This window comes from Anomaloglossus baeobatrachus, chromosome 2 (assembly GCF_048569485.1).
Source record: "Anomaloglossus baeobatrachus isolate aAnoBae1 chromosome 2, aAnoBae1.hap1, whole genome shotgun sequence".
In the NCBI taxonomy this organism is placed as follows: Eukaryota; Metazoa; Chordata; class Amphibia; order Anura; family Aromobatidae; genus Anomaloglossus; species Anomaloglossus baeobatrachus.
In genome coordinates, this window is record NC_134354.1 from 753,456,068 (window position 1) to 753,482,211 (window position 26,144).

General features: G+C 42.4%; 1 protein-coding gene across 2 annotated transcripts in view; it reads right to left on the bottom strand.

Moving 5' to 3' along the window:
* The window catches only part of CNTN5 (contactin 5), a 2,293,676-nt gene that overhangs the window by 1,177,423 nt on the left and 1,090,109 nt on the right, over positions 1-26,144 (bottom strand). For both annotated transcript variants that reach the window (XM_075337481.1, XM_075337482.1), the window contains one exon: positions 14,679-14,811. In XM_075337481.1, the coding sequence (XP_075193596.1) occupies positions 14,679-14,736 (58 nt within the window). In that variant the 5' untranslated portion in view covers positions 14,737-14,811. The remainder of the gene's footprint in view (positions 1-14,678; positions 14,812-26,144) is intronic.

Sequence of the window (26,144 nt, forward strand, 5' to 3'; positions counted from 1 at the left end):
TTCATAACCTTTGACATATAATTATGTCAAAGGTTGTGTCCCTGCCTTCGATGCTGGCTCACAAGCTGAGGCCGCATATTTCCCCGCAGGTGATGGGTGATGTGATCAGCTGACATGTGCCTCTATCAGTTATGCTGCATTGAAGATCCACCTGTGCCTGATAACTAGTTAAATCATGGAGAGCACACGTGTGCCAAAATCACGGCACACAGAGGGCCATACGCACTTTCAACATGTCTGTGAAAAATGTGTGTTTTTCACGGACGTGTGAAAGAGTCCTTAAGTGTTGAAAAAAAAAATCTGAAATTTAGAAAAACTAAAAATCTTGTTTGTGTTGCAATTTTTTTTCTATATTTGTGATCTGGGGCTTTGCGAGCGCTTGTTTCTCATGCCACGAAGGAGTACTGAGATGAAAGATACAGGGGTCATCAGCTGATCCCTGCCTATCATGCCAACTCATCTGCATCCTGCAATCGTGGAGCACTGATGATGCGATAGAACAGAGTGCCCCGTTGTCAATGTGCAATAAATGTCACTGTCAGAGATTGACAGTGTCAATAAACAGGTTAACAGCCATGGGCGGAATGCCGCTATACCCGTGCTGATAGAGCCAAAAAGAAGGAGGCGGGATCAGTGTGTGCGAGCCCGCATCAAAGGCAGGGAGACGAACGATGACATACATAGTATATAATTCGTCGTTAAGGGGTGAAACTAAAGCGGGCTTTACACACAGCGACATCGCTAGTGATGTCGCTGGTGAAAGCACCTGCCCCCATCGGTTGTGCATCACGGACTAATCGCTACCCATGGCGCACAACATTGCTTACACCCGTCACACGTACTTACCTGCTTAGTGACGTCGCTGTGGTCGGCGAACCACCTCCTTTCTAAGGGTGCGGTTCATTCGGCGTCACAACGGCGTGACTAAGCGGCCGCCCAATAGAAACAGAGGGGTGGAGATGAGCGGCTGGAACATCCCGCCCACCTCCTTCTTTCCTCATTGCGGGCGGCCGCAGGTACGGTGATGTTCCTCTTTCCTGCGGTGTCACACATAGCGATGAGTGCTGCCGCAGGAACGACGAACAACCTGCGTCTTGCAACAGCAATGATAATCGGGATTAGAATGACGTGTCCACGATCAATGATTAGGTGAGTATTTTTGATCGTTAACAGTCGTTCTTGCATTTAACACGCAACGACGTCGCTAACGAGGCCGGAAGTGCTTCACGAATTCCGTGGCTCCAACGACATCTCATTAGTGATGTCGTTGCGTGTAAAGCCCGCTTAAGTCATGTGGCAAGGATTATTAATTGGTTGATATTGAGTTTTAAGATTGTTACATCAGTAGGTTGCAACAGAGATAATGTCTTCTTCCTTCTGAAGAGACTATTTGCATATATACTTTCCCAGAGCAGCATTGCATGGCTTATAAGTCTCCTTACTCTGGCTTGGCACTCTCAAGGAGAAACATTCCCTCTTTAAACCTACTCAGGAAGAGGATGAAACAGTGTGTCTATATGATTCTCTTGAAATCTGATAAAATATCTCAATTATTAATCAAAATCCACAAAGAACATTTTCTTTTAAAGCATAAAAATAACTTGTGTCCGTCTTTAAAAGAAATCTGCCTCCTACAATAATATTGTGTTTTTCTTATCCGTGTTCACTAGCCGAGAGGTCACTTTATTTAATGACCTCTGCTATTTCCAGTCCTGCCATTTGCATATGTCATTGAGTTACAATTATCCTGTCATCATGTACAAGGGCAGCAAACAAACCGGGATTAAACATCAAACTTGCAAGTCTATGCAAAACACAATCAATACGTCTCTTCAAAGGCCTAAATGTAGCGGAATGATGGCGATAATGCAACAAAGGATTCCATTGTTTAACATGGTTATCATGTCTGTGCACGGAGACAAAGCCGAGCAGCAGATACACAGCCGCCTTTTGTCTGCGTTCAGATTATATCGGCTTGTTGACTTTCTATAATTGTTTGTTGATTTTTTACAAATAGAATTAATGTTTTTTGTTAACTGAAGCAGTTACTCGTACACATTACAGGAAAGTCATCCAAAGTTGACTATCATGATGGGAATGTCCAATGTCATATTTATAGGAAAGAAGGATCAGATGTCACGGACTTTCCTCTCTTGCGGAGTTTTGCGACAGGTTCTGGGCCGGAGTTTCACTTTGTCTTGTGGGACTCTGCTGATTAAATTGATTCCTTTTCCTTTGGGGAGCAGAGGGTTAATTCCAGTTTTCCTTCCAGCAGCTCCTTTTTCCTGGTTAGGTGTCTCCAGTTGGAACCACGCCCAGGTTCTATAAACATCCTCAACATCCACCAGACGGTGACGATTATTTCCTACCATTTGGAAGCTTGGCCAGGAGGTGGTAGGAACTGTGGAACTCTCTCTCTCTCTGTTGTGCTTTGGGCTGCAGCAATTTCAGATGTGTCTGTTTATTGTGTGATAGTTTCTCAGTAGTCCCCTTTCTTCCGCCTTTTATCATGTTTCGCCTCATGCACTTTTAGTAGCTCCTTGGTGTGTGGTTGTCGTGTATACGTGTAGTTGTTTTTCTTGCAACCCCTGTTTGTCCATATTTGTTGATGAGGTGTGTTAGTTACGGAGGGGACAATTGAATATAGAATAGTGTGATATCAATCATCACCCAGAGTCCTCTGAGTAGATGATAAGGCCACAACAGGACTGGTGGACGCACACAGCAACACAGACGAACAAAAGTAGGAACGAAGGGGATGTTAAGTGTAGTGTGTCCCTGTTGACTTCACAGGTACACGTGTGCTGGTCACGTGTGTATAGACACGTCAGACCAACAGGTGACCCAGTCAACCTCATTCGGACACCAGGGACACTCACAGCCAGGTCAGCTGCCTTAGCTGTCAGCATACAGAATGACACTCATGCGCCAATGGGCGGAGCTACAGACCTTTTATAGCCGCCTCCCTGACGCAGGCCACATGGCATGTGGTAATGGAGTCGGCTGCAGCTATTCAGAGGCTGCCAAGGCATTACTGATGTCATGATGACCAATCAGCGGCTGCCAAGGCATTGCTGATGTCACCGATGACCAATCAGTGGCTGTTGTGTCATCAATGACATCACGCACATGCTCAGTATGGCTGAATGAGCACTTAGTCTCAGGCTGGGTACTGGCTCTAGTCAACTAATGCCTCTCAGCCAGACGCCTTGAACAATGGACAGGTGGCGCTGCGGAGTCAACCGATCCCAATGGGGGAGTTAATGACGGAACTGGACCGGTTCGAGGCATAGGGAGACCTTGAACCGTAACAGGGTGCAGTCTTCTGTTGTTGCCCATTCGTCATGGGTGGTAGGTTGTGGAGGGGGGTACATAACAAGGCAAGGACTGGAGACAGTCAGTCACACTGCAAACTCACAGGAACAAACAGTAAGAGACTAAAGAGAAAAGCAAGATCAGGAAGGCAGCAATGAAAATACAACAAGGGTTAGCAAGGCTGGAATTGGGCAGATTCAACTTTGTGAAGGATGTATGAATCAAGATGCATACAAGGTTATCCTGGAAAATCAGTTGCTTCCTTCTGCTCAGACAATGTTCTTCAACTCTGAGGACTGTTTTTTTCCAGCAGGACAATCCACCATGCCACACAGCTAGGTCAATCAATGTGTGGATGAAGGACCATCATATCAAAGCCCTGTCATGGCCAGCCCAATCTCCAGACCTGAACCCCATTGAAAACCTCTGGAATGTAATCAAGAGGAAGATGGATAGTCACAAGTCATCAAACAAAGAAGAACTGCTTAAATTATTGCACTAGGAGTGGCATAAGGTCACCCAAAAGCAGTGTGAAGACACATGAAAGCTGGGATTACAAATCATCTTAATTCCACAAAATATTGATTCCTGAACTCTTCCTGAGGTAAAAAATTATTAGTAATGTTGTTTCTAAATGGTTATGAACTTGTTTTCCTTGCATTATTTGAAGTCTGAAAGCACTGTGCATTTTTTTGTTATTTTAACCATCTCTCATTTTCAGAAAATAAATACAAAATTTATTGCTTGGAAATTCGGAGACGTTGTCAGTGGTTTATAGAATAAACAACAATTTACATTTTACTCAAAAATATATCTATAAAGAGAAAAATCAGGAAAACTGAAAATTTTGCAGTAGGCTCTGCCTTAATTTTTGCCAGAGCTGTATATATATATATATATATATATATATATATATATATATTTTTTTTTTCTATAGATAAGAGGAATATCAAAGCTTTATGTTGAATATAAAAGTCAAATATATGTAAAAGTAGCCAAATCCTGTATCTACAGCCTGAATTTGTGATCAAAACCTGCAGGATCAATGCTGGGCGCCTTCATTTCCCAGAATACAAGGTTGAGAGATGTTAATTACTGGAAAATCTTCTTGAAATGTAACATATAGAATATTCATCACAAATGATGTCTACTAGAATTGGGCAGTAATATCTCATTTGCATAGGTGTAAGGTGACGCGCAGCCCGGATTCTCCTCTGTTCCATTAATTAATGCAGCATCATATCCCATTAGGTGCTGATAACATCGCACTTGTCAGAATCAATGCCGTTTCTTCTCTGCGTACAGGTACAAGACAGGCATATCCCGGGGAAGGATTAACCTCTCCAACATGGAAATAGTCTCAATATAATCCAATTTAAAGTGACACTATTCCTAGGGCTCCATTAGCATGCAATCTATGGTTCTCTGTTATCTGCCACCCAAAGCATTTATACATTTTAATTTCAGATATCATCATTATAAATAAATATAATAACTATCCATATGTAAAAAAATCTAGATAAAATACTACTTAAAGGGGTTGACCACCTTTAGGAACATTTGTTTTTTTTTTAACTCAAATGCATGAAAAAAATCATTCTTACAATTGGGTTTCATTAAAGATTTTGAACCATTTGGCTTTTACATCTGCTTTTGTACATTCAACTTTGATGTGGTCTTTGGTTATAAATCACTGAGAGGAGCTCAGAAGAGTCCCTATATCAGACCATCACAATGACCTCACCGATGAATTCTCATTTAACTCATTCTGCAGCCAGCAATAGATAAAAGATGCTAAATTTTTAATGAAATCTAATTGATTTTTTTATTTTTTTTCCGTACATGTATAATAAAGAAAACCCTTCCGCTCCTGATGTATATCAACTATTAACCCTATCTTGACTGTGTTAGGTCTGTCACTATTAAAAGAGGCATTGAGATTAATGCATAACATATAGTGTACAAATATACATACATATAAATTTGGTGGTAAATATTGAATATATATAAATATGCATAAGATAAATTTGATTTTTTTTTACATATATAAATATATATATATATATATATATATATATATATATATATATATATACATATATATATATATATATATATATATATATATATATATATACTTTATATTTTAGGTAAGAGCAAAAAAAATATTTTCATCTTTAACATTTTAAAAACTACAAACATGAAAATGGGCCAATGCAAAAGTTTGAACACCCTTGGAGATTTGTGTGCTCAGATAACTTTGACTATCACTTCAGACCTTAATTAGCCTGTTAGGTTTGTGGCTTGTTCATTATCATAGTTAGGAAAGGGCAGGTGATGCAAATTTCACAGTTTTATAAAAACCCAGCTTCCTCTAACCTTGTGCAAATAAAACAACAGCCATGGGTTTTTCAAAGCAGCTGCCTAGCACTCTGAAAATCAAAATGGTGAAGGCCCACAAAGCAGAAGAAAGCTAGAAGAAAATAGCAAAGCGTTCTCAAGTTGCCCTTTCCTCAGTTCGAAATGTAATTCAGAAATGGCACTTACAGAAACAGTGGAGGTCAGAAAAAGGTCTGGAAAATGGAGCAAAATTTCTGTGAGAGTTGCTCGTAGGATTGCTAGAGTGGCAAATCAGAACCTTCACTTCACTGCAAAGGTCGTTCAGGAAGATTTAGCTGACTCTGGAGTTGTGGTACATTGTTCTACTGTTCAGAGACACCTACAGAAAAATGGCCTTCATGGAAGAGTCATCTGAAGAAAACCTCTCCTGCGTCCTAACCATAAAATTTAGCATCAGAAGTATGCAAAATAACATCTAAATAAGACTGATGTATTTTGGAAACAAGTCGTGTTAACTGATGAGGTTAAAATAGAACTCCTTGGCCACAATGATCAAACCAAATGTTTGGGAAAAAAAGGAGACAGAATGTCATAAGAACATCTCGCCAACCATTAAGCATGGGGGTGGATTAATCATGCTTTGGGTTGTGTTCTAAGTTCTATCCAATGGCACTGGGAACATTTCACAGGTAAAGGGAAGAATGGATTCAATTAAAGTTTAACAAGTTTTTTAAGCAAACATAACATTATCTGTAAAAAAGCTGAAGTTGAAAAGACGATGACTTCTACAAATGGATAAGGATCCTAAACACAATTCAAAATCCACATTAGCCTATGTCAAAAGGTACAAGCTGAAGGTTTTACAATGGCCCTCACAGTCCCCTGATCTGAACATCATTGAAAATCTGTGGCTAGACCGCAAAAGAGCAGTGCATTCAAGACGGGCCAGGAATCTTACAGAACAAGAAGACTTTTCTGAGGAAGAAAGCATGAAAATCCCTCAAACAAGAATTAAAAGACTCTTGGCTGGCTACAAAAAACATTTACAAGCTTTGATACTTGCCAAAGGGGGTGCTGCAGGGTGCTTTTTTTTTTTTTTTATTAAATGCATGTATTAGTTTTTTGCATTTGGGTTTCATCAGGGCCGGCGTCAGCACGCGGCATACCCGGGCAAATGCCGGGGCCCTGGAGAGCCCGGGGGGGCCCACTCGGCCTCGTCAGTTCTGGTGCCCCTTGGCCAGGGCCCCCTCGCCTTAGTTCTGCTGCCCCCAGGCCGAGTTCCGGGGACCGCAGTCCTCGGCAGGAATCTGCAGCGTCGTCCCTTTAAGGGGAACTTCATCTGTGGGTGGAGCTACCGACCGGCCTGCTCAGTCCCACAGATGAAGGAGTTGCAGTGCCAGCCAGCGACCCCCAGCACAGCTCTTCTCTCTGGCGCTGTGTGGGCCCCCTCTCCGGCGCTGTGTGGGCCCCCTCTCCACCGTGACCTGAGCGGTATGTGCCCTCCCCGCCCCCCGATTTATGGGCCCTGGTGAGCTGTATGGGCTTCTCCCCCCTTAGGTGTATGCCCTGCCCCTCCTTCGGTGATGTATGTGCTGGCCCCTGGAGCTGTGTGTGGGCCCCCCAGAGCCGCGTGTGTGGGCCCCTCAGAGCCACGTGTGTGGGCCCCTCAGAGCCACGTGTGTGTCTGTATGTATGCAGCAGAGCTATGTGTGTCTGTATGTAGCAGAGCTATGTGTGTATGTATGTAGCAGAGCTATGTATGTAGCAGAGCTATGCGTGTATGTAGCAGAGCTATGTGTGTATGTATGTAGCAGAGCTATGTGTATGTATGTAGCAGAGCTATGTGTATGTATGTAGCAGATTCATGTATGTATGTAGCAGAGCTATGTGTGTATGTATGCAGCAGAGCTATGTGTGTATGTATGCAGCAGAGCTATGTGTGTATGTATGTAGCAGAGCTATGTATGTATGTAGCAGAGCTATGATTGTATGTAGCAGAGCTATGTGTGTATGTATGCAGCAGAGCTATGTGTGTATGTATGCAGCAGAGCTATGTGTGTATGTATGCAGCAGAGCTATGTGTGTATGTATGTAGCAGAGCTATGTATGTATGTAGCAGAGCTATGATTGTATGTAGCAGAGCTATGTGTGTATGTATGCAGCAGAGCTATGTGTGTATGTATGCAGCAGAGCTATGTGTGTATGTATGTAGCAGAGCTATGTATGTATGTAGCAGAGCTATGCGTGTATGTAGCAGAGCTATGTGTGTATGTATGCAGCAGAGCTATGTATGTCTGAATGTAGCAGAGCTATGTGTGTATGTATGTAGCAGATTCATGTATGTACGTAGCAGAGCATGTGTGTATGTATGTAGCAGAGCTATGTATGTAGCAGAGCTATGTATGTAGCAGAGCTATGTGTGTATGTATGCAGCAGAGCTATGTGTGTATGTATGTAGCAGAGCTATGTGTGTATGTATGTAGCAGAGCTATGCATGTATGTAGCAGAGCTATGTGTGTATGTAGCAGAGCTATGTGTATGTATGCAGCAGAGCTATGTGTATGTATGCAGCAGAGCTGTGTATGTATGTAGCAGAGCTATGTGTGTATGTATGTAGCAGAGCTATGTGTGTATGTATGTAGCAGAGCTATGCGTGTATGTATGTAGAAGAGCTATGTGTGTATGTATGTAGCAGAGCTATGTGTGTATGTATGTAGCAGAGCTATGTGTGTATGTATGTAGCAGAGCTATGTGTGTATGTATGTAGCAGAGCTATGTGTGTATGTATCCAGCAGAGCTGTGTGTGTCTGTCTGTATGTATGTATCTAGCAGAGTTGTGTTGTGTGTGTCTGTATGCATGTATGATGTGTATCTATGTATGTCAGTGTATATTACTGTATAGATATGTCAGTTCTATATGTATTTTTGTGAGTTTGTCTTTAAATATGTATATGTATGTGTACGTATGTGTGTGGATGGAGCCCACTGGGACTCTTCCGCCCAGGGCCCACAAAAACCTGGAGCCGGCCCTGGGTTTCATGACCAAATTGGTACTATTTCCCTTCTCTAACCTCTGGGCTGCTCTGTTTTGCAGTCTGCAGAATGGGTTGAAAATCTACCAGTGAGCTCGTTATGATGGTCTGTCCGGGGAGTTTGTCAATTTTTGATCTGTCTTTTTCTGAGCTGCTCTGAGTTGATTTATGACCAAAGACCACATCAAAGTTGAATGTGCAGGGAAACAAAGAGCCTGGAAAAGCAAATTGCTGTAAAATGTTAATGAAACCCAATTTCAAGAATCATTTTTAGCCCCAAACACATTGCGATAAGTAAAAAAAAAATGAAAAATGTCCTTCAAAAATAGTCATCCTTTTTAAGGCTAAGTTAAAAACTATTCTCTGTGTTTAAATTGCATTTAAAGGGTTTGTTCACTAGTTGGATAACTTGGATAACCCCTTCTCATTGCCCCCGTAAAAATAAATAAACCAATACTCACCTCCATATAACACCGAAAGAGAATCATATAAGCCAAAAAATTAAAATGTATATAACCTTTCTTACACAATAATTAAAAGCCAATCTCAAAACAAAGAGTGGAAAACCCAAGAAATGGAGGGTATTGATAGGAGAAACCCGGCACCATCCATGATCTTCAAAAGGAACCCATAGTCAAAGAGTATTCTAAACTATATGCAGATCAAAATTTATATAGGTACCTAAATGCAACATCTAAATAATATATAATATTAGAAATCATTAGAAAAGGCCAGGTGATGCAAATTTCACATATTTATAAAACCTAGCCTCCTCTAGCCTTATGCCAAAAGCAAGCAGCTATGTGTTTTTCAAAGCAGCTGCCTAGCACTATGAAAATGAAAATGTTGGAGGCTCCTAAAGCAGGGAAAGGCTACAAGAACATAGCAAAGCGTTTTTAAGTTGCCTTTTCCTCACTTTAAAATGTAATTGAGAAATAGCAGATCGCAGGAATAGTGGAAGTCAAGATAAGGTGTGGAAGACCAAGCAAAATTTCTGTGAGTTCTTTCTGTTCTTAGGACTGCTAAAGAGACAAATCAGAAGCCCTTAATTGACAGCAAAAAACCTTCAGGAAGATTTAGCAGAGTTGTGGTACATTGTTCTATTGTTCAGAGACACCTTGACAAATATGGCCTTCATGGAAATGTCATCAAAAGAAAACCTCTCCTGCATCCTCATCATAAAATTCAGCATGAGAAGTATGTAAAAGAACATCTAAGTAAGCCTGATGCATTTTGGAAACAACTCCTCTGGACCAACGAATTTAAAATAAAACTCTTTGCCCACAATGATCAAAGGTATGTGTGGAGAAAAAAGGGCACAGAATTTCAGGAAAAGAATATCTCGCCAACCATTAAGCATGGGAGTGGATCAATCATGCTTTGGGGTTGTGCTGCAGCCAATAGCATGGAGAATATTTCACAGATAGAGGAAAGAATGGATTCAATGAAATTTCAAAAAATTCTTGATACAAACATAACACCATCTGTAAAAAAGCTGAAGTTGAAAAGAGGAGAATAGAAGATGGCTTCTACAAACGAATAATGATCCTAAACACACGTCAAAATCCACAATAGATGACCTCAAAAGGTGCAAGCTAAAGGTGTTAAAATGGCCCTCACAGTCCCCTGATCTAATAATCATTGAAATTTGTGGTTAGACCTCAAAAAAGCAGCGCATGAAAGACGAGCCAATCTCATAGAACTGGAAGATGAGCCAGGAACCTCACAGAACTGGAGGACGACCCAGCAATCTCACAGAACTGGAGGACGAGCCAGGAATCTCACAGGACTGGAAGATGAGCCAGGAATCTCACAGAACTGGAGGACAAGTCAGGAATCTAACAGAACTGGAAGATGAGCCAGGAATCTCAGAACTGGAGGACGAGCCAGGAATCTAACAGAACTGGAAGACGAGCCAGGAATCTCACAGAACTGGAGGACGAGCCAGGAATCTAACAGAACTGGAAGAATGGATGAAAATCCCTCAAACAAGAATTGAAAGAATCTTGGCTGCTACAAAAAGCGTTTACAAGCTGTGATACTTGCCAAAAGGGTTGCTATTAGGTACTAACATGCAAGGTGCCCAAACTTTTGTATCAACCTATTTTCCTTTTTTGGTAATTTAAAAATGTGAAAGATGAAAATATATTTTGGCCTAAAAATACAAAAGAAATGTGTCCTATAGAACTTTATGCCTTTTAGACATCAGTTCATCTTCAACTTGCCTAAGGGGCACTTTGCACACTGCGACATCGCAGGCCGATGCTGCGATGCCGAGTGCGATAGTCCCCGCCCCAGCAGCGATATGTGGTGATAGCTGGCGTAGCGAAAATTATCGCTACGCCAGCTTCACACACACACTCACCTGCCGTGCGACGTCCCTGTGGCCGGCGACCCGCCTCCTTGTTAAGGGGGCGGGTCGTGCGGCGTCACTGCGACGTCACACGGCAGGCGGCCAATCGGAGCGGAGGGGCGGAGATGAGCAGGATGTAAACATCCTGCCCACCTCCTTCCTTCCGCATATCCTACGGAAGCCGCGGTGACGCCGGTAGGAGATGTTTCTCGCTCCTGCGGCTTCACACACAGCGATGTGTGCTGCCGCAGGAGCAAGGAACAACATCGGACCGTCGCGTCAGCGTAATTATGAATTACGCCGACGCTGCACCGATGATACGATTACGACGCTTTTGCGCTCGTTAATCGTATCATCTAGGCTTTACACACTGCGATGTCGCATGCGATGCCGGATGTGCATCACTTTCAATTTGACCCCACCGACATCGCACCTGCGATGTCGCAGTGTGCAAAGTGCCCCTAACTGTTCACAGTAATTTTGACCAGGGGTGCCCAAACTTTTGCATGCCACTGTATGACCATTTTCCCTTGGTTCTTATAGGTTGTTGTGTTTTTACCGACTTGTCTGGTGAGCATTACTGTCTGGTAACATGTATGCCTTGATAGTTTTTAATATATAGCTATAGAGATTGCATGGTTTTCATCTCCTTGGCACTAATAAGCACACACATATCACTGTATCCTTTAGTCCCTCATTAGTGACAGAAAAATGAAGCAGTCAAAACATATAGTTCTATGTTCTCCAGAAATCAATATTATTTGAAGAAATTGTACAAGATACTAAAAAGAAAAGCAAAACCAAAGAAATGAGCCGGCACACGTTGGTACTGTAGAAGTGCAATGTGTTAGGCCGGTTTCAGATGTCCATGTGTCAGGTACGTGTGACATCCATTTTTAACACGGATGTCACATGTACACATGTTTTTCTATAAAGTTATACACACGTCCGTGTTTTACAATGACCGTTTGACCCCTCATGACCCCGCACGCACACACGGAGACAGGTCTGTTTTTTCTCTGGCAGCACGGTTGTCACACGGATCGCACATTGATGTGATCTGTGTGACATGTATCCAGCGCTGTGTTCTTCTGCTCTGCTGTCTCTCGCTTCTGACCGCCGCTCATAATACTCATTGATTATTCACTCCACTGAGAAGCTGGAAGCCGGAGCAGCGCTGGGGACTTCAGTGGCGGTGACTGCATTGCTGGGGCAGGTGAGTATCCAGCAATGTGTGTGTGTGTGTGGGTGTGTGTGTGTGTGTGGACCTAGAATCCGGAGCATCGTGTGGACAGTGCCTGGGACAGCATCCCAGAGAACAGCATCGCCATCGCCGGTGACAGGTGAGTATTCAGCAAGCAAGCAGTGTGTGTGCAGTGACATCCAGGAGGTCATCAGAGTTGCCAATGAACTCTGATGAACCCGTGAAGTCACTGTGGTGACACCCACTGCAGCGTGGGTGTCGCGGGGGTGTCCTCACAATGTCATCAGAGTTCATTGGGAACTCCGATGACCTCCTGGACGTCACTGCACTCACACTGCTTGCTGAATACTCACCTGTCCCTGCGGTGCTGTCCTCGGCGGTGCTGTACCCAGCACTGTCCCTGCAATACTCCGGCTTCCAGGTCCTCAGTGCAGTGAAAAATCAATGAACATAATGAGCGGTGGTCAGGAGCGGGAGGCAGCAGAGCCGAAGAAAACAACGCTGGATACAAGTGAATATAGAAAATCGTTTTATTTCAAAGACCCGTGTTATCTCCAGTACGTGTAACACGTATACAAACACGGATGTCACACGCGAGACACACGCATGACCTTAACCATGCGTGTGGCTTGTACTTGATTAAACACGGACATCTGAAACCAGCCTAAGGTGCACATTCACACTGTGGCCACTAACAGATAAAACCATTAAAAGATTAAAACATATGAGCAAATACCCTACAGAAGGAAAATAGATATTAATAGTTAATAACATAAGCACCAACTGTCATATCCTATCTTAGTAATGTAACACTGTAGACAGATATTACCGTGAATTGAGAATATTGAGAATGAAACCTCAGTCCAGGTAGGGAATAAGTTTCTTAATTTTAGGACTCTAAAAAGACTCAAAAACAACGCCACCCTTTTCCACAGGTCTTATGTAGTAGTACAGATTAGCCCAAATAGAATTAAATTGCAATAAAAAACAAAATAAATGGGCATATGTGGAACTGTTACTGAGTAAAAGCATCCATGTTTGCTTAAAGTGTAACTGCCGTTTCAGGAGAACTTGCAGCAGAATAAGTTCCACCCCCTCCATACAATCTTATAAGCACCAACTGTCATATCTTATCTTAGTAATGTAACACTGAAGACAGGAATAACCGTGAAATGAGACTATTGAGAATGAAACCTCAGTCCAGGTGGAGAGTAAGTTAAGATATATTACAAAGCTTCTTATTTTCATATACAGTGGAACCTTGGATTAAGAGTAACTTGGTTTGAGAGCGTTTTGCAAGACAAGCAAAGCTTTTTACAAATTTGTAACTTGGTTTAAGAGCAATGATTTGCAATAAGAGCAAATACTCACCGTGCACACTTCCGGGTCCGTCCTTTCACCGTGCTCTGAGCCGCTCTGGAGGTAACTTTCTGTACATATGTACAGAAAGTACAATGTATACAATGTATACTATTGTACAGTACAGTATATACTATATAGCATGGCTATCAATTTCCATTTGTGGATATAGCATTGTACTTTCTTATTGATAACCAGTGCAGCCCATTGCTTATACTGTACGTCCTACACACCAACAATTCTATTGTAAGCTAATGTGCAGTTTAATTTGTTTTATATGTTTTTTCCTGCACAGTACTTAGTATTAGTGACTGTAATAATTTTATATGAATGCAGTACATTATATTGTATTACTGTAATTAGTTTGTATAAATATAGTAAATATTTTTGGGTTGTGGAACGAATTGTCTGCATTTCAATTATTTCCTATGGGAAAATTCGTTTTGATATAAGAGTAACTTGGTTTAAGAGCACATTCCTGGAACCAATTATGCTTGTAATCCAAGGTTCCTCTGTATATTGTCTAGTTCTGAACTCAAATTAAAAAAACGTAACCCTTTAATTCTGTATAACCCCTTTAAATCTCAACCCTCCCACCATACTGCAAACATACAGTATATATATATATATATATATATATATATATATTATATATATATATATATATATATATATATATATATATATATTATATATATATATATATATATATATATATATATATATATATATAATCTATATATATATATTATCTATAGAGCACCATTAATTCCATGGTGATTATATATATATCTATATATATATATATATATATATATATATATATATATATATATAAAAATATATATATATATATATATATATATATATATATATATATATATATATATATATATATAAAAATATATATATGAATATATATATATATATATATATATAATATATAAATATATGTAAGTTTATATAAAATATATTTAAATATACTGTACACATATACCAATCATCTGCAAGAAAAAAAAGAAATAGTATATTTTATTCAGCACTTTAAAAGAAAGTTTACAGCCCTTGTGTTTACCTGAAAGACACCCCGCAATGACTGACAGCAGCAGATATAGTTTCCATGGCGACGCCATCCTTGGTCACTAGGGTCTGGAGTCCCTGTTTGTGTGACTGTTAGCAGTTTTGACGTTCCTTCATTAAAGCTCAGCCTGTTGAGACACGAGACAGGTCTCAGTTAGAGAGAGGCAAGGAAAAAAAAAAAGAGAAGACGCACATCTGGCAATAATACGATAGGCAAATCAAAGGACGGAGCAAGGCCCTAAAGCAATTAAACGTCTGCTACCATAAGCACTCGATGCAAAATGCGAGCTGACACTTGGAAATAAGAGAAGTGATTAAAGAGCAAGGAAAAAAAAATATTGAAACTATTACCTGCGAACAGTTGAAAGCAAAATTAATAGAGTGCGATGTGTCTGCGGGAGCGATGCGAGAGGGCGAGCCTCACGGCCTTCCTTTGATATTCTGAATCCTACAATATTATCAGTTATGCAGTAGAGATTTCACAAGACTCATTTTATGTGATCACCATCCTACCCCCTTATACTATGTGCTAAAGCCAGATTCACACCAAGAATACATGAAAAACATCCAACCTGTTCTAAAAACACAGCCCCTATGGCTCACTGCTTCAGATATCGGTGCGAAAGCCCCAATTATTTTCAGGTAGTGTTAAATTATTCATAGTTATGCGACTAGAGGGCCCTGTTGAGTAAGAATCTTCCCTCAATTACTGACGGGAGGACTCCTTTAGAGGGAACCTGTCAGCAGGTTTTTTGCTATGTCATCTCTTGTAGGCAAAGAGATCCTGAATCCAATGATGTATCACTTAGATTACTGGCTGCAGCCATTCTGACACAATCTGTTTTTGGATTTAGCAAAGCAGCAGAGCTGAGAATCCTAACCCCGCCCACACCAGGCTCTCTATATACAATGTCTGTAGACAGTGAGCTGCTAATCACAAGAGGAGGTAGTGTCAGATTAGATGACCTAGTACAGCAATGATAAGCTCCTGGTGCTAAAGCAATCATTGCATATAAACAAAAGCAGAGAGTTTGATAAGAGATATATCGCTGAAACCTGTCTTTTAACCCCTACCACAGGCTGTCTTCATATTACATAGCAAATACCTTCTTACGGATTCCCTTTTAGGTCTATTGATGGAGGGGGGCACCATGACCTATTCTAGTTTGCTAATAGGGTTATGCACATGGCCATTTTAAGTCTTGTTTTTTGCATAGATATAAAAAGGTTTTCGTTGAGTCAGTGACAGGTTGACAGCTTTTAATAGGACTTTCATGGACAGGATTTGGGCAAGCCATTCTGTCTAGGAAGCTCTAGGAAAACCCTGGCCTTCAGCCTTGAACCACCATATAGGAATCTAGACTTATGCAAGCCCCCTGCCTTGAGACCATGGAATGGCTTTTGCCCGGGGGAGCAGACTGGCAGGGAATAGTCAGAAATTTGAATCAGACCCAGGAGGAACAAAATCTAGAGATATTCAGCTTGCTAATCAAAACCTGGGGTCAAGGACAGGAATAAAAAGTCACAGCAGTGCAGTAGGAGCAAACCACAATAAGTATAACCTATAACTGGCAACTGGCCAACTGGTCTGGTTTTCAATAGGAACACCCATGGCTCCCAGCAGTGGGTTAATTACACTAATAACCAGTCTTCTGCTGTAAAACACAGAAGTATAGGAAGAAGAAACAACAAGTACCAACTATATAAAAGTTATACTGATATATGCTAGCGTCAACCAGCAGTATCCACAGTATTAGGGAGACTTAGCCTATCAACACAGCCATAGGTAGCAGTTGTGTGATCAGAAACGTGTTATAGATACTTATACTGTACAACTCCTCCATTGAGACAGCACATATGTGGTATAGATCCATACAGCTTTTGTAGCTTAAAGGGAATCTGTCAGCAGGTTTTTGCTTCCTCATCTAAGAGCAGCATGACGTAGGCAAAGAGATCCTGAGTTCAACGATGTATCACTTAGATTAGTGGCTGCGGGAAATCTGACACAGTGAAAGATTTAAGATTTTGCATGTAGCAGAGCTCTGGGAGCTGTCTCCGCCCACACCAGGCTTTTAGTGTATATTTCAAAAGACAGAAGCTGCTAATCACAGAAGGTGCGGAGTTGGACTAGAGCTGCTGAGACCCACTAATGATAAAGATAAAAGGCTTATACTAATATTGCAGGTAAACAAAAACAGACTGAGATAAAATTCACAGGGCTGAATGTTCTGTTTTAATTCTTGCAACATACTGTCTTCAGATTATATCTAAAAAACCTGCTGACAGAGTCACTTTAAGATTTTATAGGATGACCTAATATCATATCTTGAAGCTTGTAGGTTCCCAATGCAAAATCTCAGACAGCGATCTCAACTATAATAATTCTTAAATAGTATTGGTCTTCGTATATGGGTATCCCCCCTAGACTCCAGGTCTCACTGCAACATCAACCCCTGTATTTGCTATAGATACACCTCTTTGATAACCCTTTTATGTACATAGAGGCCTCCAAACTCTCACTGACAACAGATATTGGGGAACAGAAAGATTTGTCAATCTTTTTTTACAGTGGGGATAAGAAGCTAGCGCCATCGGAAGCTATCGGCAGCGTCTTCCTCATCCCTTTGAGAACACATCATTCTTGGCAGTACCGAGCACACGTACAGTATGTAGAGGGGAGAAGTCAGGGGAAATAGCTGCAAATGACCATTGAGTTAACAGCTATCTGAAGTCTTTAGCCCGCTTTATCAAATAGTGTTAGACTGAAACATGGAATAGTACGTTTTGTACTCCTTTTGTCTAATCTGTCATCCCTTGATGAAAGTTTTATAATACACAAGACCAAATTGTCCCACTGATTTACAATTACATGTTTTACGGTAGCTACTAAATGAGAATAATGTCCTACAGAAATTCTATTCTATTCAATTAAAGAGTCCATTCACCATTTCATTAGATCTAGCTTTATTTACTCAGTGATCACTCTTCTGGGGTGCAGTTTAAAGGGACTCAGGCATCATGAATAAGGTGTTGGCTTCATTTTCGCAGCCGTGAATGTTTTCTTCCTCTGAAACTCTAACGCTATTCACTACACGGCAGGATAGTCAAATGTTCTGTGGTCAGATACCAAGAGATCAAGACTACGGGGCACTTTCCACGCTGCAACATCGCAGGCCGATGCTGCGATGCAGAGCGCGATAGTCCCCGCCCCCGTCGCAGCGGTGATATCCTTGTGATAACTGCCGTAGAGAACATTATCGCTACGGCAGCTTCACATGGACTCATCTGTCCTGCGACCGTTGCTCTGGCCGGCGACCCGCCTCCTTATTAAGGGGGCGGGTCGTACGGCGTCACTGCGACGTCACACGGCAGGCGGCCAATAGGAGCGGAGGGGCGGAGATGAGCAGGATGTAAACATCCCGCCCACCTCCTTCCTTCCGCATATCCTACGGAAGCCGCGGTGACGCCGGTAGGAGAGGTTCCTCGCTCCTGCGACTTCACACACACAGCGATGTGTGCTGCCGCAGGAGCGAGGAACAACATCGGACCGTCGCGTCAGCGTAATCATGGATTACGCCGATGCTGCACCGATGATACGATTACGACGCTTTTGCGCTCGTTAATCGTATCATCGAGCCTTTACACACTATGATGTCGCATGCGATGCCGGAAGTACGTCATTTTCAATTTGACCCCACCGACATCGCACCTGCGATGTCGTAGTGTGCAAAGCCCGCCTAAGAGGATAGGCAAAGGTGTACTCAGGCCATAATCCAGAGTCGGAATACCTGGAGGGTAGCAGATCAGAGCAGAGGGACAAGGAAAAGGAGGGTCAAAGAAAGTCAATGGTTAGGCAGCAAAATATTAATTCCCAGAGCACAAAAACAAGAGGACAACTAGCACAACTGAGCAGGAGACTAAGGGGTACTGTGCATGCTGCGACATCGCTACTGCGATGTCGTCGGGGTCAAATCGAAAGTGACGCACATCCGGCGCTAGTAACAACGTCGCAACGTGTAAAGCCTAGATGCGCCGATAAACGATCGCAAAGCGTCGTAAATCGGTGATATGTGTAGTTTGGTCATTTTCATAATTTCGCTGCAGCGACAGGTACGATGTTGTTCCTCGTCCCTGCAGCAGCACACATCGCTGTGTGTGAAGCTGCAGGAGTGAGGAACTTCTCCTTACCTGCCTCCACCGGCTATGTGGAAGGAAGCAGGTGGGTGGGATGTTTACGTCCCGCTCATCTCCGCCCCTCCGCTTCTATTGGCCGCCTGCCGTATGATGTCGCTGTGACGCCGCACGACCCGCCCCCTTATGAAGGAGGCGGGTCGCCGGCCAGAGCGACGTCGCAGGGCAGGTAAGTGCGTGTGAAGCTGCCGTAGCGATAATGCTCGCTACGGCAGCTATCACAAGATATCGCATGTGCGACGGGGGCGGGGACTATCGCGCTCGGCTTCGCTATCATCGGCTAGCGATGTCGCAGCGTGCAAAGTACTCCTAAGGCTGACAGTGTTCTGAGATCAAATAGGAATAACGTTTGGAACACCATTCTAAGTCCGAACTGGGTGCAAAAACCTAAAAAAACATCACTATGGGGAGATAAGGTATGCACACCAGTGACTATGTAAGGGGAATACATGAAATAGCAGAAACTGTGTAACTATTCATATGTTCATGGCAGTAATGCAGATTCCATTTTTCACATATTCACTCTTGCATATAGCTATTGGATTTTTCAAGTCAGTATTCACACAGCAGTTTCTGCTATTTCATGTATTCCCCTTGCATAGTCACTGGTGTGCATACCTTATCTCCCCATAGTGATGTTTTTTTAGGTTTTTGCACCCAGTTCGGACTTAGAATGGTGTTCCAAACGTTATTCCTATTTGTTAGTATTTTTTCGTTTGTGAACCCTCCCCAACCACACCTATTGCCAATCCATATCATACGCATAAATAGCCTGGGTCTCAGCTTCCCATACACGGTAGGTTTTTTAACTGCATGAGAGGACACACACAAGCTAGGGACCCCAACGTAGAGAAATACTTTGGCGTAGTGTTGGGGCTCTATTGCATTGATCAATTCAGTAGCTAAATTTCTATTGATTCATATGTTCATGGCAGTAATGCAGATTCCATTTTTCCCATTTTCACTCTTACATATAGCTATTGGATTTTTCAAGTCAGTATTCACACAGCAGTTTCTGCTATTTCATGTATTCCCCTTACATAGTCACTGGTGTGCATACCTTATCTCCCCATAGTGTTCTGGGATCGACTGCTCAGCTAAATAACTGGGCAATCCCACCAAACAGGGCACACCTAGAAAATCCAGAACCTCCTAGTTTCAGATTGGATAGCTGAGCTGTCACTAAATACATCAAATGCTCAGCCCCTGCACTAGATTGGACAAATGAGCTGTCAATTAGCATACTGACAGCTCAGCACACCTGGAATCTTTAGTACAACAATCAGTCACCCACTGCGCCCAAGATGCACAGGAGGAATGAGACAGTATTCAGTATTTCAAGGAGAATATACTTTGAAAAAGCATGTTGGAGCTATGAGCCCGATTTATCAAAGGGTTTTCACTTGACATCTGGTGTATAACATTTTGATAAGTCAAAATTTTGGGGGTACAAATCGAAGTTGCGCAATGAGGTTGTGACTTTTGCCGATTTCGTGACACTTTTGCCCAGCTGTGCCAAATTGGGTAGAGCTGGGGCTGGATATGTGGCGTGATACTTTGGCTTGACTAATTCTTGATGTATGTGTTATATTTTATGCCAGAAATCTCACTGCACTCCCCAAATGGAGTAAGATTTGTGTTGAGAAACGTACTGTAGAAGCGCATGCCACTTTTCAGATGAGCCAAATTCAATAAGAAGCATGTGCCTCATATTGAATTAGATGCCTTTGACTACAAAATGCCCCCTTATCAAGACTGGCTTTGAATCAGGGGTTAACACATCGTGGCTGACTAGTCCATGGTAGGTCACTAGTGGCTTCTTCTCCCCTAGACTGACAATTTGTCTCTCTATGTGTGTGAATAAGGAGATGCAAATCAGTCAAAGGAATTGAGGCAGGGAAAAGCCATCAAGGTCCAGCCTGAGAATAGTCATTAATGACATATAGAGTTGATACAAACGGCACTTCTGGGGTGGTGCACAAGTAGGGTCCAAAACCGTCTCAAGTAGATGTAGAAACTTGGCACTCAAGATCAAAGTGAATAGTGGTTTTTATTCTGAAGAACTTGTAGGACCCTAACCCTAACCCTAAAATGGAACCTTTTCTGGGTTAGACTTCTTGACAAAAGCACTCAGAAGAACACATACGTTAAGAAGTGAAGACTATATGTCATGGATGGAGAAACTTGGCCCTCAAGATCAATGTGAATAGTGGTTTTTATTGTGAAGAACTTGTAGGACCAGCACAAGCACAGACGTTTCGGTCAAAAGACCTTCATCAGTGTGCATGCAAAGGGTCCTCAGAACGTATAGTAATGTGGCAAGTGGTGTAGCTGGGTATGACGTGATGTCCACCTCTGTTTATGTGGCAATGCCCAGTCATACCCAGCTATGCCGCGAGTCACATTACTATACATTCTGAGGACACCCTGCACACACACTGATGAAAGTCTTTTGACCAAAACGTCTGTGCTTGTGCTGGTCCTACAAGTTCTTCACAATAGAAAACACTATTCACGTTCATCTTGAGTGCCAAGTTTCTCCATCCATGACACATATTTTTGGCTTCTCAACATATGTGTTCTTCTGAGTGTTTTTTGTCAAGAAGTCTAAGCCAAAAAAGGTTCCATTTTGTGATAATTGCAGAAGAGGATGTTGGTGGATCACCAGAACTTTGGAAAACGTTTGTAAACTTGTAGAGTAGTACAGTGTATCTCCTAGCAAAATGACAAAATATACGTAAAACTAAAAGTTGATACAATAATTAACAGTACAAAACAGACTTGTATAGGAGGAGAGAGGACCCTGCCCGCGAGAGCTCACAGTCTACAGGGAATGGGTGAGGGTACAATAGGTGAGGACTGAGCTGATTGCGCAGTGGTGTATCGAACTGAGGGTTATTGTCGGTTGTAGGCTTGTTGGAAGAGATGGGTCTTCAGGTTCCAAAATGCCTAAACATACAAAGCTAAACACAAAGGCTTAGTTATAGTAAAATGATAAATAACCAACGATAAACCGGTCAATGATCTTACTTATAGCCCCTCGCCTAGACCTTCTCGCCTATATATTATGTAATGAAATATTGATGCCGAGCTTCTTTTCTCATTCAACAAACTCTCTGGTCCATTCCTCTTTAACATCCCAACTTATCTATTTTTCCGATGTGCCATCCCATGAGAACCCACTAGATTCATAATACTTATTAATGCTTCACATTTCATTCCATCCCTATTAAGGTGAAGATGATAAAATTTCAATAGGGAAAGGTAGGATAAAATATTCCTTCCAACATAATAGCCTTTAGTTAATCAGTTTTATGATTAATATCTCACCTAAATAATAATCAGCCCCCGGGGCAGCTTTTATCAACAATGGTAAACTAGAGGTCGACTAATAGAAGATGGATTGCACCAATGGTTATTAGTGAAGCCACGAATATTCATCATGTGGACTGCTCATTGCAGTTAGCGCCGGTCCGCTTATTTGCTGCAAATGGCCGTCTATAAATAATAGGGAGCAGTTTGCTTATCTCAGGGATTTAATGGAACTACTGTCCCAGTTGTGTAGTGGGGAAATGGAAATTCTGCATAAAGTAGTAGATAAACAGATTGAAGCGGAGGAGAGCAGACGTGTCCTGCCGTGCTTTTGTGCTTATGATTTATCGTGTTGCAACAACCTTTTAGTATGAAAACATTTTGGCACAAGAGGAACAAGTCACATATGTTTACTCTTGTATATTTACGTTTTCGGAGTGATGGTGCTCTTACGGGGCTGGACGTCATACCACGAAGCAAGTACTGTTGCATCATAGTCACTAAAAGCAAGGTTATCAACAAAAGGGATTTACCTAATAGATGATTTCATGGATATTGAGAAGGCTATCTAGCTTATAAAGACACATATTAGACATTAAAAGGGTTGTCCAGTTAAAAAAATAAGGTTACCACCTATCTTGCTGTTGATTGGTGGGTGTCCAAGTGCTGGCGTTCACATTGATAGACAGAACAAGACACTTTTATCCCCTTTAGAATACAGTGACCTGCGATCCATTCATTCCCTATGAGGCAGCTAAGTGTTGTGCTCTGTTTTATTAGGTAGCCCCTTAAGGCCCCGTTACTCGCTACGATATTTCTTACGATATGTCGTCGGGGTCACGTCATAAGTGACGCACATCCGGCATCGTTTGACATATCGTAGCGTGTGACAGCTACGAGCGACGGTGAACGTGCAAAAATACTCACCTTATCGTTGCTCGTTGACACGTCGCTCATTTTCTAAAAATTGAATGTCCTTTTGTGCACCGGTTGTTCATCGTTCCCGAGGCAGCACACATCACTCTGTGTGACACCCCGGAAACGATGAACTGCAGCTTACCTGCGTCCTGCCGGCAATGCGGAAAGAAGGAGGTGAGCGGGATGTTTACGTCCCGCTCATCTCCACCCCTCCGCTACTATTGGCTGTCGCTGTGACGTCGAACGTCCCTCCCCCTTCAGGAAGTGGATGTTCGCCGCCCACAACGAGGTCGTTCGGGAGGTAAGTACGTGTGACGGGGTTTATGACTTTGTGCGACACGGGCAACAAACTGCATGTGCCGCACAAACGATGGGGGCGTGTGCGATCGCAAATGTGATCGCCCGACAAATTGATAAGTGTAAAGCAGGCTTTAGAGAATTGGAGTGGTGTTTGGGCAACCGACAGCTGTGCCACTTTGGAGCCGTGGTTAAAAGTGCCCATTTCTCTGATTGGTGCAAGTACCAGGAGTGTGGCACCCACTGATCAGCTATGTCAGGGATAGGTGATAACTTAGCAGGACAACCCCTTTTATACAGAATGTTCCTCTCACGGGTGTGTCACGGGTGACAGACAGCCATGTGGTTTCTGGCCATAGAAGGTCACATCGCTCCTCTAAGAAGCAAAACTATTAATCCTCCAAAATGCATTGTCAACTAGATTTCAATAGCAAGGCAGAGTTCATGTCACGGGTGTGTCACGACAGTCATATGGTTTCTGGCAATAGAAGGTCACATTGTCTGGCTGCGCAGAATGCTTCCTGACTTTCCATTGTTCCTGTTGTCAGTATTCATTGGCATATGTTGCTTTCCTGCTGGATTCATCTCTCTTTTGGACCCAGTAGAAACTCGACTTCCACCCAGCTGTTGATTACCAGTATTCCCTTGGTGTTTAAATATCCCTTCCTTACTTGGACTGGTGCTGGTGATATTTTTCAGTCCCTTCAAGGCAAGGTTGCAATCAGGTGACTTGTACTCTTCTGTGGTATCATTGCTGAAAACTTTGCTGAAGTTCTGGGTCATCTAATGATAAGTAGTTCAGGCTTTTCCCCCTGTGTGTCCCCTTTGTGTCTTCTATAGTTGTTTAGTGGGGTTGACAAAGAGCTCATCCCATTCGTTCCCTATTTAGGGTCCAGCACTAGGGATACCTAGGGTCAGGTATCCAGCTTGGCACATAAGTGCGGACCCTATCTAGGGTGGTGAGTGAGCTCAAAGACCAGTAGTAGGTTTGGTCAGGGGTCACCATTTTCCCTTTCCCTGGACACAGGGTTTCTCCTCTCTTTCACCGTGAACTTGGTACTTCCCCATATCTTGCATGACAGGTCCTTTGTTACGTATCCTCCTCATCTCTAGCTGGATGGAAGTGACATTACAAAGGGTGTCTCTTGCTCAGGAGGAGCTGCCCATTTATATAAGCAATTCATCTAATTGAAAGGAAGTTGTGTAGTACGTGATTTGTCCTGTTGTAGCGTTGTAAAATTTGAACAATTTGGTCTGATTCAGTCAAGTTTTTTTTTAAATAAAGTTTATTTTTTTGTCATGTGATATTCATTGCCATTTTTTCTTCCAAATTCTTCAAAATGGTGCACTTGTTTCTTTCAGTTTGCACAAAATACAAAAAATGCTATTTTTGTCTAACGTTTTGCTCGCTTTTACAGTAAAAAATCTATGTGTTCAGCTAAAATGTAGCAAATGTGCTGTAAAAAGTTGTGCATAAAATTACTTCAGGACTTTTTAACGCTATAATAGCAATAAATGCTATAATAGCAAATAAATGTAAAATAAATGTAAAAACAAAAAAAAATAATAAAAGAATATTTTTAGATATATGTGTGTGTGTGTGTGTATATATATATATATATATATATATATATATATATGTATAAAAATGTAAAAAAGCAACAATGAACCGGACCCTTATTTTTCAGTTTCCCTACATATTAGGCCCCCTTCACACGTCCGTGAAAAACACGCACGTGTGTTACGGGCCGTTTTTCGGGTCCGTGTCCCGTTTTTGTGTCCGTTTTTATGGTCCGTGTGGCACCTGTGTGAATTGCGTATGCTAGCCGTGTTTGTGTGCAGAACGTCCGTGTGTGCGTGTGGAATTAACGTGTATGTGTACGTGTAATGTCCGTGTGTAATGTCCGTGTGTGTGATGCACAATGTCGTTTATAAATGTCGGCTGACAGCAGACAGAGTTGCGCGATGAGAATGAACTCGGGTGAACTTCACCCGACTTCATCCTCATACCGCGGCTCTGTCTGTGTCGAGTACTGATTAGCGGTCACCTGTGAAGGATTCACCGGTGACCGCTAATCCCCCGATTGACTGAAGTTTCCCCCCCTCTCTCATACTCACCGTTCCTCGATCCCCGGCGCGGCCCTGCACGGCAGTCACACTGCTGCGGCGGCTTTTACTATTTTGAAAAAGCCGGCCGCCCATTAAACAATCTCGTATTCCCTGCTTTCCCCGCCCACCGGCGCCTATGATTGGTTACAGTGAGACACGCCCCCACGCTGAGTGACAGGTGTCACACTGCACCCAATCACAGCAGCCGGTGGGCGTGTCTATACTGTGCAGTAAAATAAATAAATAAATAATTAAAAAAAAACGGCGTGCGGTCCCCCCCAATTTTAATGCCAGCCAGATAAAGCCATACGGCTGAAGGCTGGTATTCTCAGGATGGGGAGCTCCACGTTATGGGGAGCCCCCCACCCTAACAATATCAGTCAGCAGCCGCCCAGAATTGCCGCATACATTATATGCGACAGTTCTGGGGCTGTACCCGGCTCTTCCCGATTTGCCCTGGTGCGTTGGCAAATCGGGGTAATAAGGAGTTATTGGCAGCCCATAGCTGCCAATAAGTCCTAGATTAATCATGTCAGGCGTCTATGAGACACCTTCCATGATTAATCTGTAAGTTACAGTAAAAAAACACACACACCCGAAAAAATCCTTTATTTGAAATAAAAAACACACACAA